The sequence below is a fragment of the Histoplasma capsulatum genome, genomic scaffold (genome assembly GCF_000149585.1).
Source record: "Histoplasma capsulatum NAm1 scaffold_2 genomic scaffold, whole genome shotgun sequence".
NCBI lineage: Eukaryota > Fungi > Ascomycota > Eurotiomycetes > Onygenales > Ajellomycetaceae > Histoplasma > Histoplasma mississippiense.
In genome coordinates this window covers 3,250,315-3,266,075 of record NW_001813981.1, presented here as the reverse complement: position 1 = coordinate 3,266,075, position 15,761 = coordinate 3,250,315, and the positions used below count along the sequence as shown (strand labels likewise).

Sequence of the window (15,761 nt, the reverse complement as noted above, 5' to 3'; positions counted from 1 at the left end):
GGCACAGGCACGGGCACGGGCACGGGCGCGAGCACGAGTACGAGTACACTCTGTGACGACCAAAGCCAAGGCAAAAGCAAAAGCCAAGAAGCCGATACAAAACGTGCAAAGGACTCCCACAAGCCCATCCCGCTAAACCTCATCCTCCTCCACGACGACCTCGAGCTGTCACCGGGGAAACTCTCTGTGCGCCGCGGCGGCGCATCCCTCTCTGCGCGCGGCCACAATGGTATCAAAAGCGTGGTGAATAGTCTTGTGAAAGCCGGTATGCTGTCACCGGCGGTCGGGGCGGGGAAGAAAAAGGGCGGTAGCAGCGGCGGCGTTGTTGTTGGCAATGTAAGGGCTTTTGACCCAACTCGTTTCCAGCTCACTCGGATTGGGGTGGGCATTGGGCGGCCTGCAAGTCGCGAGCCGGAGGAAGTGGCAGAGTATGTGCTGGGGCGCATGCCGGATCGGCAGATGGAGGTTACGGCAGGGTTGGTGGAGGAGTTAGTGAGGATTTTGGAGAAGGAGGCTGAGATGATGGATGGGGTATGACGGCCGACGGAGATGCGATGGCGAAGGCTGCATGGTATGTGCTGTACGATAATGACAGGTGTATAATTTCTGCATAGTTTTGGTTGGCTCCTATATTTGCTTTTGGTTTCGTTCCTGTTTTTCTGAAGGGGATACCATTTTGTTTCTTTTATTGCCCAGATACTCCTGTTCTTTATAGACCTACACTTTCTGTATACCTCGGTGTTGTTGCGCATTCATGAAAGCACCTAAATGTATTATTGACAATGGATAAATTGGGGATATCAAGAAAATAGAATGTTTATCGAGCTTCTAGTATATATTTCAGATGACTGCTGTGCAAATCGCGAAACTGAACATCTCGCCCAAAATGTATGTTTCGAAATGAAAACATCTAGTCCTCGATCTACTAAAGAAGTTCATCGCCGCACACAAAGATAGCAGATAATCGGACTACAGGAAGAAAAAGTTGAAGACAAGAAGTCAAAGCTAACTATCTAGCAAAGAGGCCGTCAGAAATACTGTCGCAAAGACACATCCGACGGTAGATAGCTCGCCGTTTTCACCAGCACCCAAGCGCACCCGCTCAGGGAAAAAAAAAAAAAAAAACTAAAATTTCCAGCATCAAGTAGTAACATGTCGTGAATATATATGAGTGGGTATATATGACTTTTTGTATATTCGTCTGTATTATAGGCGTGTGTGTATTTACGCAACTAGCTGACCGAGAAAAGAGGTATCTAAAGCGGAGAAAGTAAGAGGGCAGAGAAACGGAGAGATGAAAAACGTATATGGTATGAAAATAGAGAAAAAGAAGAAGAGAAAGAAGAAGACGAAAAACAAACAGGGAGTGTGTGCGACGTAGAGAAAGAGAAAGATGAAATATTCCCGCACGCTAAAGATCATTCCAACAAGAGATATGAATCCATACACTTGATACACCATTTTATTTCTTCCCAAACTGCGTGCTCTCCCTCCTAACCCTCCCAAGGAGTGATCGCAAACCATTTCGCGACCGTTGGGCTGCGGATGTAGTCACTGGCGCAGCGGTAGCGTTGGTCGCGCTTGTTACAGCGACAGCAGTTCCCATCGTTCTGTGGGACGGCGAGCGCGTGTTAGATGACAGTGACAGGGCTGCTTCTGCTTGGGCGGATAGTTGTTCTGAGCTTTGTATCACTGGTTCTGAAGGGGAGGTGGCGGTATTGGAGGCGGTCGCTCCGAACCCTACACTCCCATCCGCAACTGGGGTTTGTATTTGAGACGACAGAGTTGTAGACCCAGCTGCAGCTGCCGCCATTGACACATGTGCACTTTCATCTGCGACTTCGACATCCTGATTCTGTGCTAGAGGGCTCGTGGTTGTCGCTCTTGTAACCTGGGTCAGATCCGATGGGACCTTCTGATCCGTTGTATTAAGTGTGGTTTGCCGAAGCAGCTCGCCAAGGCTAGATTCCTTCCCCTCAACCCGCCGGGTGAGATACACCTTTGGTGTCGGACGCTGACGCGCAAGGCTTTGTTTCCGAATCCGCTCCACCTCCTCCATATACGCGGTTTCATAGATGTTAATATCTGCGGCGCCGGGCGATTCACTTACAATGAGCACCTGACCCATTTCAGAGATTGGGAAGGCAGTGCTGTCATCGTCGCCAAGACCACTGGCTACTTCGGACTTAGCTTGTTCCTCTGTGGCTGCATGAGGTGCAAGGTTGAAATTGTTTGATGATCTCTCTTCGTCTTCTGATGTCAGGACACCCGTGAATGACGATGGACCGATGAAGAGGAACGAATGTTCTTCTTCTAGAGGATCGCGAGCATGGCCGCGTGTACCTTCAGAAATGCTTTGTTTGCTTGGGGTGCTGGTGCGGGAGGTTTGAAGAAGCGGCGAAGACGGTGATTTGGTAGTTGAGCTGGGGCGGTGTTGGCATGATCCCCCAAACGTACTTGCAAGACGCGAGTCACTACCGCTTTTTTGCATGGTGGGCTGAATGTAAATTCCCTGTTCGATGACATGTCGCCCAGAGTCTGTAGAACCAGACTTTGAATTGATGATCCTAGCACTAGAGAGAGCATCCGGGTCTGTTGTATTCACTGAGGAAACTTCAATGTCGGACGCTTCCATGGATAGCGGCGGTTGAACGAAGTGAGACTCGACATCTTGACCCAGAATACTTTGCATTGGGGCTGCGTTTTCTGGCTCGATGAGCCTTTTGAATTTATGTACTGCTCTAACCTGTGGGGCTATGTTAGAACCTATTCAATTGCACACATAATATTTCATGCTAGAAACAACTTACCACTGCAAGCACGTTACCTATTTTGTTGGTAATGGCAGAGTTCACTTCTTCTTCGGTGGGGTCACCAATGAGATTGGCAGTGTTTTCCTCTGCAGAAAGGAGAGGGTCGGTACCGCCTTTTGTGACCCAGGGATGGTTCTTGGCCTTATCAGCAAGGGCATTTGCAATATGAATTTGAAAATCGAAAGAAAGAAAGTAAAAGAGGGAACTGTCATACTCACTCTGAGCTCAGGCATCTTGATCCTTTTCGTAGGATCCTTTTGTAGAATATTTGTCATCAAATCTATGAAATCCTCATCTGTTTCATTTTCGTATTTAACCTCGTCATTCCTGATTGACTCGTAGAGTTCAAAAATGCTCTCTTTCTCGAATGGTATTCGCCCATAGCGGAGGCAGTACAGCGTCACTCCCATGGACCAGATGTCAGCTGCTGTGCCGGATATATCCCCATGTTTCGCAACACACAACTCTGGTGGCAGAAAGGCAGGAGATCCAGCAGACTTCGCGGTATACATGTCAGAATCTTTCTGAAACATTTCAGACACGCCAAAATCGACAACTTTTAGCACGTCATCGTTAGTCAGGAGGCAGTTGTCTGGTTTTATGTCTCGGTGAACGATATTCTGTGCGTGCAGGTACTCCACTCCCAAGATCAAGTCCCGAAACCAGCAACGACAGCTTTCATTTTGATAAGGGTCTGAGCATTCTCCCAGGCCGACCTTCATGATGACACCCTTTTTACACATCTCCATGACCATATATAACGAGTCCTCTGTAGGGTCGTCAAGAACTTCATACAAAGCCACGAGGTTAGGGTGATTTAGTTTTTTCATGATTGCAATTTCCTCCTTAATAAAATATAGGGGGTTGCTGTTCGCTTCGTCTTCGTGGCCTGACGGGTGGCGGTGAAGAGGAGAATTCAACCCCATACCGGCGGGGATGGTGCCAGGGACTCTGGCACCCCGAGGGTTGCGCAAGATATGGGATTGAGCTCGCTTTCGCAATCGTGATTTAGAAAATTCTTTGACAGCCTTGAAAGTCCCCAATCGTTACCATACGATTATCGATCAAATAAAAAATGAAGAAGACACTCACGTATTCATGGCCATATTGATCGATTGCAAGATGGACGGCCCCGAACGAGCCCCTTCCAATTTCCTGTTTTATGAGGTACTGGTTGATGCGATGCTCAGCGGTGCCATCATCATGGCTATTCGTGTATTCGGAACGAGCGTTAAGGGTTTCCTTGTCCAGTTGGCGTGCTGTCAGAACGAGCAACAAAACCAGTTGTCAGGATTAAGGGCCAGCGACAGGGTTAGGATGGCGCACTTTTACTCGACGAGGAGCAGTATGGCTTCTCGTATGGTGTCTTAGCGGACTGTCATAGGAGGCTGTTGTAGACCTTTATTTCAATGAAAAGCCGATATTAGCTCACAGTCGATACCAACAAAAAAAGAAAATCAAATTAAGCTTCAAATATCAGAGTAAGAAGTGAGCAGCATCAGCCGTAGGCACTGTGGTGATAGCTATATTGGTTCATATCTCATGCCACCATGGCTAGACCGGAGCTAGCTATGAAAAGGGTGCAGGAATGTCAACCAGCTTTCTGGACTCACACAGAGCTTTGGGCATTACAAGTACACATGTATATAAATATGGATTGCAAAAGAAACATACCAGGTGCGTGATTCAGCAAGGGTCGTGGAGCAGTCGATTGTGGTATCTCCGTCCACCGTCCTTTGGCGCTCAGAAGCAGCCGAGGCTCGGTCCATTTAACAGGGCGGCTGGGGAGTGTGGCAGAGGACAAGCTGGTTCAGCGGATGAGGTCCAACTGGATAATAAAATATATCACAGAGTCTTTTAATGTCTGTCTAAGCGTGCGTGGTGAGTGACCAACTGTTCCCGTGTTTGGTTTGATCTCGCTCTTGATTATTGTGTCGAAGGGGCAACAGGGCTGAATGTGGGGCGCCGAGGGGCAGAGAGCTCTGTTTTTACGGCGTTTTCTGCAGAACCAGGCTAAAAATCGAGACACCGGAATGGGAGCAGCAGCGAACCGCTCCTCATTGAAGCGAGAGCAGACGGACGTTCAAACAAATTAGAACAAAATGCAATCCGCCTGGTTTGGAGGGGTCGGGAGACTAGGAGCTCCACCAACAACAATTCAGATCGTCGAACCAATTGAGACTTGGAAACATCGAGAACTGGATACGAGCCTGAACAAAAAGCAATCCACCGTTATTGGGGACCGAGCAGCAGGATTCCATGTGTATCCATACCATTGAGCGGCTTGTCTTCCTATCCCGTTGACTTTCAAGCGGGATGGAAGGTTGGAGAGCACGCTAGCCGGCTTACTAAGTGGTTCTTGATGGCTTTCTTCCTTTGTCTCCTCTCACTGTGCAGATTATCGGAGACAGGGAATTCTACTGTACTCTTTGCAGCTTTACAATCTGTGTGTGCGCCGGTGGCCGAACGGTTGGTCCGACCATCTGGTAGCGCCTTGGTATGGATTCAAAACCCCCAGGGATACATCTTACAAGCCTCCAACTGACAAGCCATCTTTTGATGACGGAATCTTGATGACGGAATCTATCCCAAGGCTTCTGACCCTTCCCCTTGGAGAAGCGGAGTGACGATCACGCTATATCGATGAGCGAACAGGCCATCGCTGGAACCCCGGAGTTCAGGGAGCGCATTTATATAATTTTGGATTTCATGATGCTACATTTATATAGGAAACAGACATGCTAGTTGCTTTCCGAACAACAAAACTCTGCAAAGGGAATCAGCCTTGGCCACAGCCCCAGTGCTAGCTATGGGATGCAGTTCAATTTAACGATAGCGACGAGGTGCCAAACGCAAATGACACGGACTTATCCACACGGCTACCATTTCGCTACACGCGATTATGACATTGGCTTCCCGGCCACCAGTGGTTTTGATATGGGCTCCAGTCACAAAAGGAATCTAGTGTGTGACTTTGGCGATGGGAATTTCTTTTTAACAGAACAGAATTCTATGCCTGGGTCGAGACTGCTGGAGATTGAAGGGCCAATGACGTTTACAGTCATACTTGAGATGGATATGGCGCTGCAATGGATTTTAACCATGGCTTCCCGGCCGGTGATCTCCACTGGATGCGTCAATTTCCCTCGATATTCCGCTAATGAAACAAACCCCAGAATCATCATATATCTAAATTCTCCGAACGGGATGATCTTTTGAAAATAGCCGTTCTACCGCATGATGGCCGGTTTGGACCAACCAAAACCCTTCCATCGATACCTCACTATGACAAGATCGGCTTTATCTGTCGGGGTCGGCAATGTTTGTGCTTGCTAGCCGTTACATATGAGCCTGAAGTACGCTGTGTATGTTAGCACCTCAGCTCATAACGTCACGGGCCACATACAAGGCTTGGCCATTGGAGCTGACAGATTGCGTCTGTTGAGTTTCAACCCCACGGAGCCCAGTATCAGTCCCATGTACTGTTTTCATTCCCGTGAAGATGATAACAGGCGATGGCGACAATATCTCCCCGCCCTTCTTCTTTCACCATGTCTTTCCAGTTCGGAGCACGCTTAATTGGTTGGGTTGGGCATCCCGAGAATTTGGGACAGCCACCGACCGTCAAGAAAGCTGGTCTCGAAGTCGCTGTTTCCGCCCCGTGCCGCGGACAGGATAGCAAGGACCAACTGCATTTCCTTCACTAACGTCGAAACAGTACACAGTTTGGAGTTCATTCACCTCGTTTTCAAGTGCTTTCTCATCAGATACTGTACTTACACCATTCTTCAACGCAGGGCTGTTGTGGGAGGCGCTAGGTGGTGGATTATCAAATTATTGTAAGTGAAATATTGATGAAAAGAAAAAGATGGAACAGAAAATGTAGTCTGGAGTAAATGCCTGTGATATGCCTACGGCAAACATGCACATCTAAGATCTTCAACACTATAGCAGATATAAATACTATATTAAGAGGTATGGATATATTTTACAATGCCTAGTACGAATGTAGTAGAATTTAAATATGTATGCTCTGTAAAGTGGATAATATTCTGTGGCAACAATGGGTCTCTGCTGTGGATGTGGAAGAAACCTCCTGGGGAATTTAGTTCCACGGAATATCCATATGATGCCCACATCCTCCATCCTCAACCTCCTGGGCCGCACGCGATATGTCCAAATACCAGCGGAATTAAATACAAAAGAATCCCCCAACTACCAAGTACATATTAGCGTCCTGCGTCCCCCGATCCTCATAATCCACAGTCCATCTTGTATTTGCCTTCTTTCCTAATATCTAGGTAATATCAAGCAATTGACATCTCCATCACGATCACGATCATGGTTGTGTATTCTTTCTACATCTTCGACCGCCACGGTTCGTTTTATATGCCCTTATCGTATACTCTGTTCAACAACTTGGCGTGCTAATACCTAGGTCCTCTCTACCCAATGCAGCGGAATGCATCTACAAGCGCCGCTGGCTCCCACGGCCGACCTCCACAACTTCAAGGTCCTCCCGACCCTCCTCAGAACCCACCTCCGCCAGCAATGGCATGCCCTCGTCCATACCCTCCCGTCAAAGCCTGACTGCAGAAGACGATGCTAAGCTGATATTCGGCACCGTATTCTCCCTACGGAATATGGTGCGCAAGCTAGGAGGCGATGATGACAAGTATGTGAAAAAAAAAAAAAAAGACTCCTGGGCATCTGGGCTATCGGAAATCATGCTGACCGGATCCGTCTCCATAGCTTCATCTGTTACCGAACAAGCCAATACAAGCTGCATTACTACGAAACACCCACGAATATTAAGTTTATCATGCTTACAGACGTCAAGTCTGGTAGCATGCGACCAGCGCTACAGCAGATATATGTCAATTTATATGTGGAATACGGTTCGTGCACCCTTGACCATCACCTCTTCCGTTCTATAATATTATATATTTAGATAAATATATATAATACAAAACAGTAGTCACTGACTTAAAACCTGTTACCATTTTCCAGTTGTCAAAAACCCTCTATCCCCCATCGAACATCCAGGTGGCATAGGCGTCAATAACGAGTTATTCGAGGAGTCTCTACAACAGTTCGTGGTATGTGTATTCCATTTCGACCATTACTTGTTTTGAGACAAGCAGACTAACGTTGCGCACTCCTTTAGACTCAGGTATTAGCATAAATCTCCAAGAACCTCCAGAATATCCCTATATACCGTGGCTGGGGATATATATTTTCCGTTATATTTACACCCTGGTGGACATTTACCTACCAGTTTCCGCCTCGCGGGTTTAGCTCTCCCCGCGTTCTTGGGTGGAGGGGCAAACGTTTTTGCGAAGCGAAAACCATCTACAGCTTTTCTCTAGGAAACAAAGATTCTTTATAAAGCTTGGCGCATATCGTGCAACGCTCCTTGTGGAGGGGTAATTGACAGCGCGTTATGACCGGATTCTGAGTCTCGCAATACACTCAACAGGGCTGGGGAACCGCCGCCACACTGTACACCTATCTCTATAGACTGTGAACTTGGGATGAGGCCCTTCATAGCAGCCCTACCAGCACGCGGCCGTCACTCCATATGAGAACTTAGCCCCGAATTTCGCAAATTTCGTCCACCTGTGGCCAACGCGGAAGGGCGGGAAAGAGACAAAGTAATAGTGGAGATAACCTTCCAGCTCTTCTTGTTGTAAGCTTTAGACACCCGATCTCACTGACGTGAGTTAAATGCTATATTTACTCTCGACTGGATGTGTATGGATATTTGCCAATCACTTCACTTCTCACGCTCACGTTGATTCGCTAAGGGATTTTCCCATCTTCTTCGCAACGCTGGTTTTTTACGTTTCGCTCACTCTTAAACGCATCCTTGATGTATGTACATTGGAGCCTAGATAATAAACGGGTTCCCTGCTTCTAAGCCCTATAGCAAAGAATCCAAAAAGAAAAAAAAAAAATGAAGGGGTAAGAAACTGTAATCCGATATAAAAAGCTAACCACAATCAGATGTTTTACGATTACCGTCGTAGAAAAACAGAGAGACACAATTCATTCTACCACGGTTATATTAAACATTCGCACTATCTCCTCATTTTCCTTTTCTTTCTTCCCGCAAACTAGGAAATCTAGAGGATTATTCATTACACCGCATTACACATAATACATTTACGTCTAGGCTTGCGGGAGTTACTCCTACCCAGCCTCGAAATCATCTACGCTCTCCAGGAGCTCTGCATCGCTAGGTTCCCAAGGGTACCGTCGCTCCAACTGCCTAATCAACTGCACATGTCTCTCGCTCCTCGGCTCGATTCGAAAATCGAACTTGGTCGGATACGTCAGAATGCCCGGCCTCGGCCGGACATCGACCTCGACCTCCTTGCCATCTTCGCCCACCGCCTTGCGCATGTTGAAAGCAGCCAACAACTGCGCAACGGTCAGGTAGAGGCTGGCGTCCGCAAGGAACCGGCCAGGGCATACCCTGCGGCCATAACCGAAGGCGTCCGCCGTGGGATCGGGCTCGTTGCGCGGCGCGAGGAAGCGGTCTGGATCGAACGCTTCCGGCTCGGCATAGACGTCCGGGTCGTGCAGGAACCACCAGACGGCCGGGAGGAGGAGTGAGCCCTGCGGGATATGCAGGCCGTTGTACACGATATCCTCCGTGGCCGTGTGCGGGAAGCCCATGGGCGCAATGGGCCACCATCTCACGGCCTCTTTGACCAGGGCGTCAATGAATGGCAGCTGGCTGCGGTCGTCGAAGTTTGGGAGGCGGTCCGTGCCGACGACGCGATCGATCTGCTCCTGCGCTTTACGCTGCACGTGGGGGAACTTGATCATGGCCAGTGTAAATATGGTGAGGGTGATTATCGTAGTATCCGCGGCAGCGCCGTATAAACTGGCCGCTGTCCAGATGATAGCCTGCTCATCTTCGTGCTCCAACTTAGCGTCCTCATCCCGCCTGAGTTGCTGGACCAGTTTTGATACGTATGAAGGCTGGTTGGTGTGGTCACCAGCCATTTGACGCCGGACAAATCGGTACGGGATGTACGCAGAGTCCAGGATGGACCTTTTCCACCTACGCGCTGTCTTCTGAACGTGCGCAGGGAAATCTCCGGAAGATAGCGGAAGGCGGGAATAATATCAACGGCCCAAGCCATGGGCACAGCCGCGAGGGAAAACTCCGTCATCATTTTATCAATCAGATCAACCAAGGGATCAGGCTTATGCGGCTCGATGGTGTAGCCGTATGCCGTTTTCAAGACAGTAGCTGCAGCGGCACTGCCATTGATTTTAGTATACGCAAATCCCTGATCCCATCCCCTTTCCCCCATCGCTCCCACCAAATCCAAAAAAGATCCAAAAACATCACTGAAACTTACGTCTTGAAATGCTCCAGCCATTTCCCGGGCTCATTCAGCGCCCGCACAAGCTGTCGGCTCACCTCGATCTCCTGGACACTACGGAACTGCGCCGCGGACACCTTGGTACCAAGCTCCCGATGCAGATACTTGCGATAGCGACGGAAAGTCGGCGTGTAGCTCTGACAGAGGACAATAGACTCGTAACCGCACAGCTTGTTTGCCATGACCATCGTGGGCCGTCCGGACGTCTTGCTCGACGTCTGCTCCAGCAGTCCATGCGCCGTTTTCCTGTCATGGATGGCGACGAGCGTCAAGCCCAGAACCGTCACGGAACTGATGCCGCCATAGAGGTCCTTGTGCTTCAGCCAATGCTGGTATTCAGGCACGCCATCCGGTGGGAAATCTTTCAGGTTTCCCAGGATAGGATGCGGTTTGGGGCCCGGGGGTAGTTTGCCCTGGCGCTTCCTCTGGACCGACTGATTATATATCAAGTACCCGATGAGGGCTGTAAGACTCCACAAGATCAATGATGTAATCGCCATGCTGGCAGATCACCTGTCAGATTCAACGGGAGCAGAACAGTAAACGCGGGTGGTATATGCTTGTCCACCGGCTTATCGTTATTCCAGCTTTATTGTGGGGCTCCCAGCATCCCCCATGTTTTGACTAGTCAAGGGTTATTCTGAGAGAGAAATTTTTGAGGGGTGAATGAAGTGCAACAAGCTAAAACTAAGAAGCACTTAACAAAAAAATTAAAAAGAAAGAAAAAGATTTAAATCAAAACGGGGGGGAATTAAACAAAAAAAAAAGGTATCCACAAGCGAAAACTGAAAGATAACGAAAACACTGTTGGGTATTACCTGGAGTAACACTGGCTGATAACACAGTGTGCTCCATCTGATCCAAATATACATCTATCCCTCGCTGGTAGCAAACCCAAAAAGCAAATAGGGAGGGATTGACAAAAAAAAAAAGAAAAAAATATACTGATCAATCAATAAATTCCCTCCAATTCAATATTAAACCCATTCCAAAAAAAAAGAAAAAAAAAGAAAAAAAAAGAAAGAAAGAAAGAAAGATCAAAAGCGATATGAAACGAAGGAAAAGAAACAGCCAAAATTCAGTTTCCATCCAAACATCCTAACCTCCGTACCAACCAAACATTCAAACCCCTCCTCCCCACTACCCGCTTCAGCGTCGGCCACACTCCATTCTCGCCAAAATCCATATCATCCAGATTCAAATGGCGCGCATATGACCAAAGGAGGTGCAGTTGCAAGTAGTGCAGGCTTCCCCTATCCTTTTCCTCGTTCTCATTTGTCCTGTCTGCAACCGCATCCGCATCTGCAGCGGATGCAGAACCAGTACGGACAGCAACATATCTATCCAGAAACGTATTCGAGTTCGGCGCGATGAGGAGGGTTGGGTTGTCGTGTTGGATTTTGACTTTGTTATTATTATAATTATTGTTACTGTTCACCGCGCCATCATCATTACCCGCATTGGGATCCAGCTGTTGGTGCTCATGGTTACGTTTGGCAGCAGGTTTGCCGTGTTTTGGCTTGCGATCGCTGTAGCATTTCGGGACAGACCGTTCGAGTCTCTCCATCATCTCCGGGCCAGGAATACCCATAAGGTCAATGGTGGAGATGCTGGAGAAAGAAAGATGTGGGACGCTAGTATTGCTCAGATCACCTAGCATCCAAGAGGGTGGGGGATAGGTTTTCCACCAGAAAGCGGTGACAGTGCCGCTGGGCATTCGTATCGGCATTGAGTTGTCTGGTTTAGAATTCATCCCCCCTGATCCCGGGGAGGAAGTCAGCGGCGCGGTTGAGTTGGCGAGGAGGGTGGGTAGGTGGAGTTGTGTTGGGATCACCCCGCCTTGGTGATAGATGCCCATGAGGATACCTAGAGCAGCGTTGAAGAGGACCCAGGATGCTAGGAAGATAGCGGGAGCGTGGGGGACGAAAACAGGTTAGGAGAAGGGCCAACGCAGGGGATTAGGAAGCGGGGTTCTTGGTGGGGGAAGATGGAGAGGAGGACTGTTGCTGAAAGGGCTGAGATGGCGCGGAGGTTCCTGAGGGAGAAGCACGAACCGGAAACTTGAGGATATGAAGGAGTAGAGTAAGAGGAGGTAGATGGGACCAAGGAGTTGGGGTAGGTTGACAAGGAAGTGATTGTAGCGCGGATGGAGGCCATGGTTAGCGAGGTTTGAAACGTCGGAGTTGTAGAACAGGTTGTTGAGGGGCGTAATGATTGGGTTGTGGAAAACGTCGGAAAGGGATGTTATGGATGCGCTGTAGAAATTCGTGTCTGTGAAGATCGCGATGAAGCAAGATATGAGGCCGAAAACAATGACTGTTAGAAGCGAAAGCGGTCTGCATGTGTAAAGTCAGTGCATCAGGCCGACAGGAACTGGTTGTATTGCACGGACAAAAAAAAAGGGGGGGGCGTTACATACTTGCGAAGGAAATGGGGGACCAATCGAAGGCCGGGTATCAAAACAAATGCTGGAAAAGTTATTCTATTAAAAACCCCCGCGACGAGCAGGAAGGATAAGACCACACATGCGAAGATAGACGAATTTTGCTATGGGAGCAGGGTGTCAGCATTATTTGTTGCAATGAATGAATTGTGTGCATTTACATATTTAGATATAGATATATAGATATATAGATATATTTATGTGCGTACCTTGTTTTCGAGAATGCGTTGTATCAAAACTAAGCTCCACACGACAAGCAATGTCTCCAACGAATTCGAGAAGGTATGTGTCTGGAAAGTCCAGGTAACATAGGAGGATGCCACCAGGACGACTGTCTGGCGACGGAGTCGTGAAGATGATGCCACCAACTCATGGATCGCCCAGTCCTCCATAACAAAGCTCAGAACAAACATGCTCCCGCGCAGGACATAGTATATCAGTTCCGGCGGAGTATTTCCAGTCCCATCTTCCGCCCATAGCCACTTCAGGAGCGTCATGGGTACGCCGTAGAAAAGCCATAGCGGGAAAACGCTCCGAATAGGACGGTCTGAGGTAAATTCCCAGGTTGGCTTGGAAGGATAGTTGAAGATTTGGCCTGCAAGAGTTCGATTGTTAGCAGCCCATTGTAGACTTTGTCTGATATTGTAAATTCAATCAATGGACGCTGGCGGAAAAGGGGGAATCTGGTAGCGCAGACGACAACAAGGGGCGGTTAAGACATTTTTATTTTGAATCAATACAAGTTCTTGGCGTATTTGCAAATCGCTTTGATGTCAAAATAAAACAAAGATGCCTTGCGTCAAATCCGAGAGATGCCAGAGGCAGCCCCCCCAAAGGGAGAGGGTCCATCCCAACAAAAAATCTCCCGGCACCTGGAAGATCTCATCCGGGGTGAGATAGACTGGATGAGAAGGCAAAGTTGATGCGAACCACGAGGAGAAGCAAGTATGTTCGTCTGAACATAGCGCAGGACAAATCAGGGGATCAGATAGTGCGACCATAGGAAATGATAGAGCATTGTACAGTACATGAACCTGGGAGGGTGCCCGGGTCAGCAAGACGAGCGAAGTTGGTGATGCGTTGCTGCGAAAGGGTGGGTTGTGTTGGGTGAGATAGAAAAAGTCGATGATCAACCGAGAGCCTTGATCAGGATTCGGTGGCCGAAAGACGGCATGGCCACACCCCCATCTTACAGACTATAGAGGTTAGTCTTGGTTGAGGGATGCTGAACTGCTCATTAGTTGCTTATCTTCTCTACTGATCTAGACTAGATCAACATCGAATCGGGACAACTCCAGATCGAAGCCCACGGCCCAGATGGATGGCAGGAGATCAGGAGGAGAAACGGCGGGGGTTCAACCAAACTCTTTAACTAACAATAGTGGACCCAGGCCTGGGTTCTAGGTGCTGTTGGGCATTGGACCGGGCACCTCATTGCTGCGAATACAAAAGCCCCATATCATATATGTGGATGCTGAATGTGTCCATACAGTACGGGACGGTACAGGATGGTACAGGACGGTACAGAGACACACACAGAACCTTCTTACTGTGAATGGTTGCCGCGACACAGACCGGAACCCGACCATGGACAGCCAGCACAGGGCAAAGTTACCCTTCTCCAGCAACCGGATACATACACTGTCACGTGATATCACTGGCTGTCAGTGGATCCCGCCAAACCCTCTGCCTGGCGTGGGTTGTCAAAGATTATAGTCATAACTACTATCTCACCACCACTGTCGCCGCAACACTATTCTGCTCTACCTCTCCCTGAGTAGCTTCCTCGATAAACTCCGTCGCCTATCTGACCCAAAGCCAACCTGATTATCAACCGCGATACGGTATGTCCCGCTTCTTCTGTTTGCGTGCCTCTTATGGCAGCTCCCCTCTTCTCTGAGCATCTCTAGGCAAACTAGCCGGTACTAAACTCCCTCTTGTGCACATATATAGAGACCGATCCCTCATCCCAGAGGATCCTCTTTGCTCTCCGCCCTAGAAACCTATAACGCCCGCTCGAAACTCCCATAAGCTACCAACATGTCGCCTCCTGCCAAAGATGAAACCAATGCCACGAGTACTGGCAAAAATGAAGTGCGGCTGATCCCCTCCGATGAACCCCAAGGCGGCCCCGGGATTTCAGTTGGTATGCTGCAATTCCCCCTTCCTCCGCATGTCTACTTGAAACCCGAAAAGAAATGGTGCGTAAGGCTAATATATTATATCTTCCACCGACTCTAGAACGTTCCATCATAGAACGCTCCATCCTAATCAAGAACATGCTTGAGGATGTCGGTGAGGGAAGCATGGAAGAAGAGATCCCAATTCCAAATGTATGGATATCCTCCCTGTTTGCGAAGCTTTACTCTGCTTCCCCACAGAAGCAACTAACACCCAACCCTTAGGTCAACAGAGCCGTCCTTGAAAAGGTTATTGCCTGGTGCACAAAACATCAGGGCGACCCCCCAAGCACCGGCGACGAGGACAACGACTCCCGCAGGAAAACCACAGATATCGATGAATGGGATCAAAAATTCATGCAAGTCGACCAGGAAATGCTGTTCGAAATCATTCTGGTATTCCTTCCTCTCTGGCTTCCGAGCTACATCAAATAAATTTCTTGATGGCAAAATACTAAACTTGCTCAGGCTGCCAACTACCTTGATATCAAGGCCCTGCTCGATATTGGTTGCAAGACCGTCGCAAATATGATCAAGGGCAAGTCTCCAGAAGATATCCGCAAGACCTTCAATATCCAAAACGACTTCACGCCAGAGGAAGAAGCTCAAATCCGCGCGGAGAACGAATGGGCTGAGGAGTATGTTTTCTTTTTTTTCTTTTTTTCCTCCGCACCTCACTTTATTTCTGTACATTCCTTTCCTATTTTTTGTCGTATACTAACAACTATCTACAGTCGTTGATTTTCATCCACTGTCATACGACATCGTAATACGAAACCATAACGAACTTTCCTTCATCCTCCCTCCGATGCTCTCTTGGTGTGTGCAGCCACGTATGCAACGTAGTCGCAACTGTCTACATTTCACACAGTTATCCGACACAATTGGGTTGAATCTGCGGAATTCGAGAAGGGAAATTGGCACT

At 48.5% G+C, this 15,761-nt stretch overlaps 5 protein-coding genes across 5 annotated transcripts; 2 read left to right on the top strand and 3 right to left on the bottom strand.

The window, feature by feature from the left end:
* Positions 1-1,462: 1,462 nt before the first annotated feature.
* Positions 1,463-4,582, bottom strand: HCAG_03012 (hypothetical protein; the record flags this gene model as incomplete). The annotated part of the gene is made up of 7 exons (XM_001542791.1): positions 1,463-2,746; positions 2,811-2,926; positions 3,028-3,582; positions 3,742-3,841; positions 3,906-4,072; positions 4,190-4,212; positions 4,488-4,582. The coding sequence occupies 7 exons, from the start codon at positions 4,580-4,582 to the stop codon at positions 1,463-1,465; spliced, it is 2,340 nt and encodes a 779-aa protein (XP_001542841.1).
* Positions 4,583-7,154: 2,572 nt separating this feature from the next.
* On the top strand, positions 7,155-7,998 carry HCAG_03011 (conserved hypothetical protein; the record flags this gene model as incomplete). Its single annotated transcript, XM_001542790.1, has 5 exons — positions 7,155-7,191; positions 7,272-7,488; positions 7,566-7,711; positions 7,824-7,912; positions 7,981-7,998. 5 exons carry the CDS (start codon positions 7,155-7,157, stop codon positions 7,996-7,998), a joined length of 507 nt encoding a protein of 168 aa, XP_001542840.1.
* A 1,007-nt stretch (positions 7,999-9,005) lies between these two features.
* On the bottom strand, positions 9,006-10,713 carry HCAG_03010 (conserved hypothetical protein; the record flags this gene model as incomplete). The annotated part of the gene is made up of 3 exons (XM_001542789.1): positions 9,006-9,776; positions 9,821-10,088; positions 10,190-10,713. The coding sequence occupies 3 exons, from the start codon at positions 10,711-10,713 to the stop codon at positions 9,006-9,008; spliced, it is 1,563 nt and encodes a 520-aa protein (XP_001542839.1).
* A 578-nt stretch (positions 10,714-11,291) lies between these two features.
* On the bottom strand, positions 11,292-13,153 carry HCAG_03009 (conserved hypothetical protein; the record flags this gene model as incomplete). Its single annotated transcript, XM_001542788.1, has 4 exons — positions 11,292-12,109; positions 12,164-12,529; positions 12,739-12,760; positions 12,866-13,153. The coding sequence occupies 4 exons, from the start codon at positions 13,151-13,153 to the stop codon at positions 11,292-11,294; spliced, it is 1,494 nt and encodes a 497-aa protein (XP_001542838.1).
* A 1,543-nt stretch (positions 13,154-14,696) lies between these two features.
* On the top strand, positions 14,697-15,577 carry HCAG_03008 (sulfur metabolite repression control protein C; the record flags this gene model as incomplete). Its single annotated transcript, XM_001542787.1, has 5 exons — positions 14,697-14,802; positions 14,913-14,989; positions 15,062-15,232; positions 15,305-15,474; positions 15,571-15,577. 5 exons carry the CDS (start codon positions 14,697-14,699, stop codon positions 15,575-15,577), a joined length of 531 nt encoding a protein of 176 aa, XP_001542837.1.
* Between the last annotated feature and the right edge of the window lie 184 nt (positions 15,578-15,761).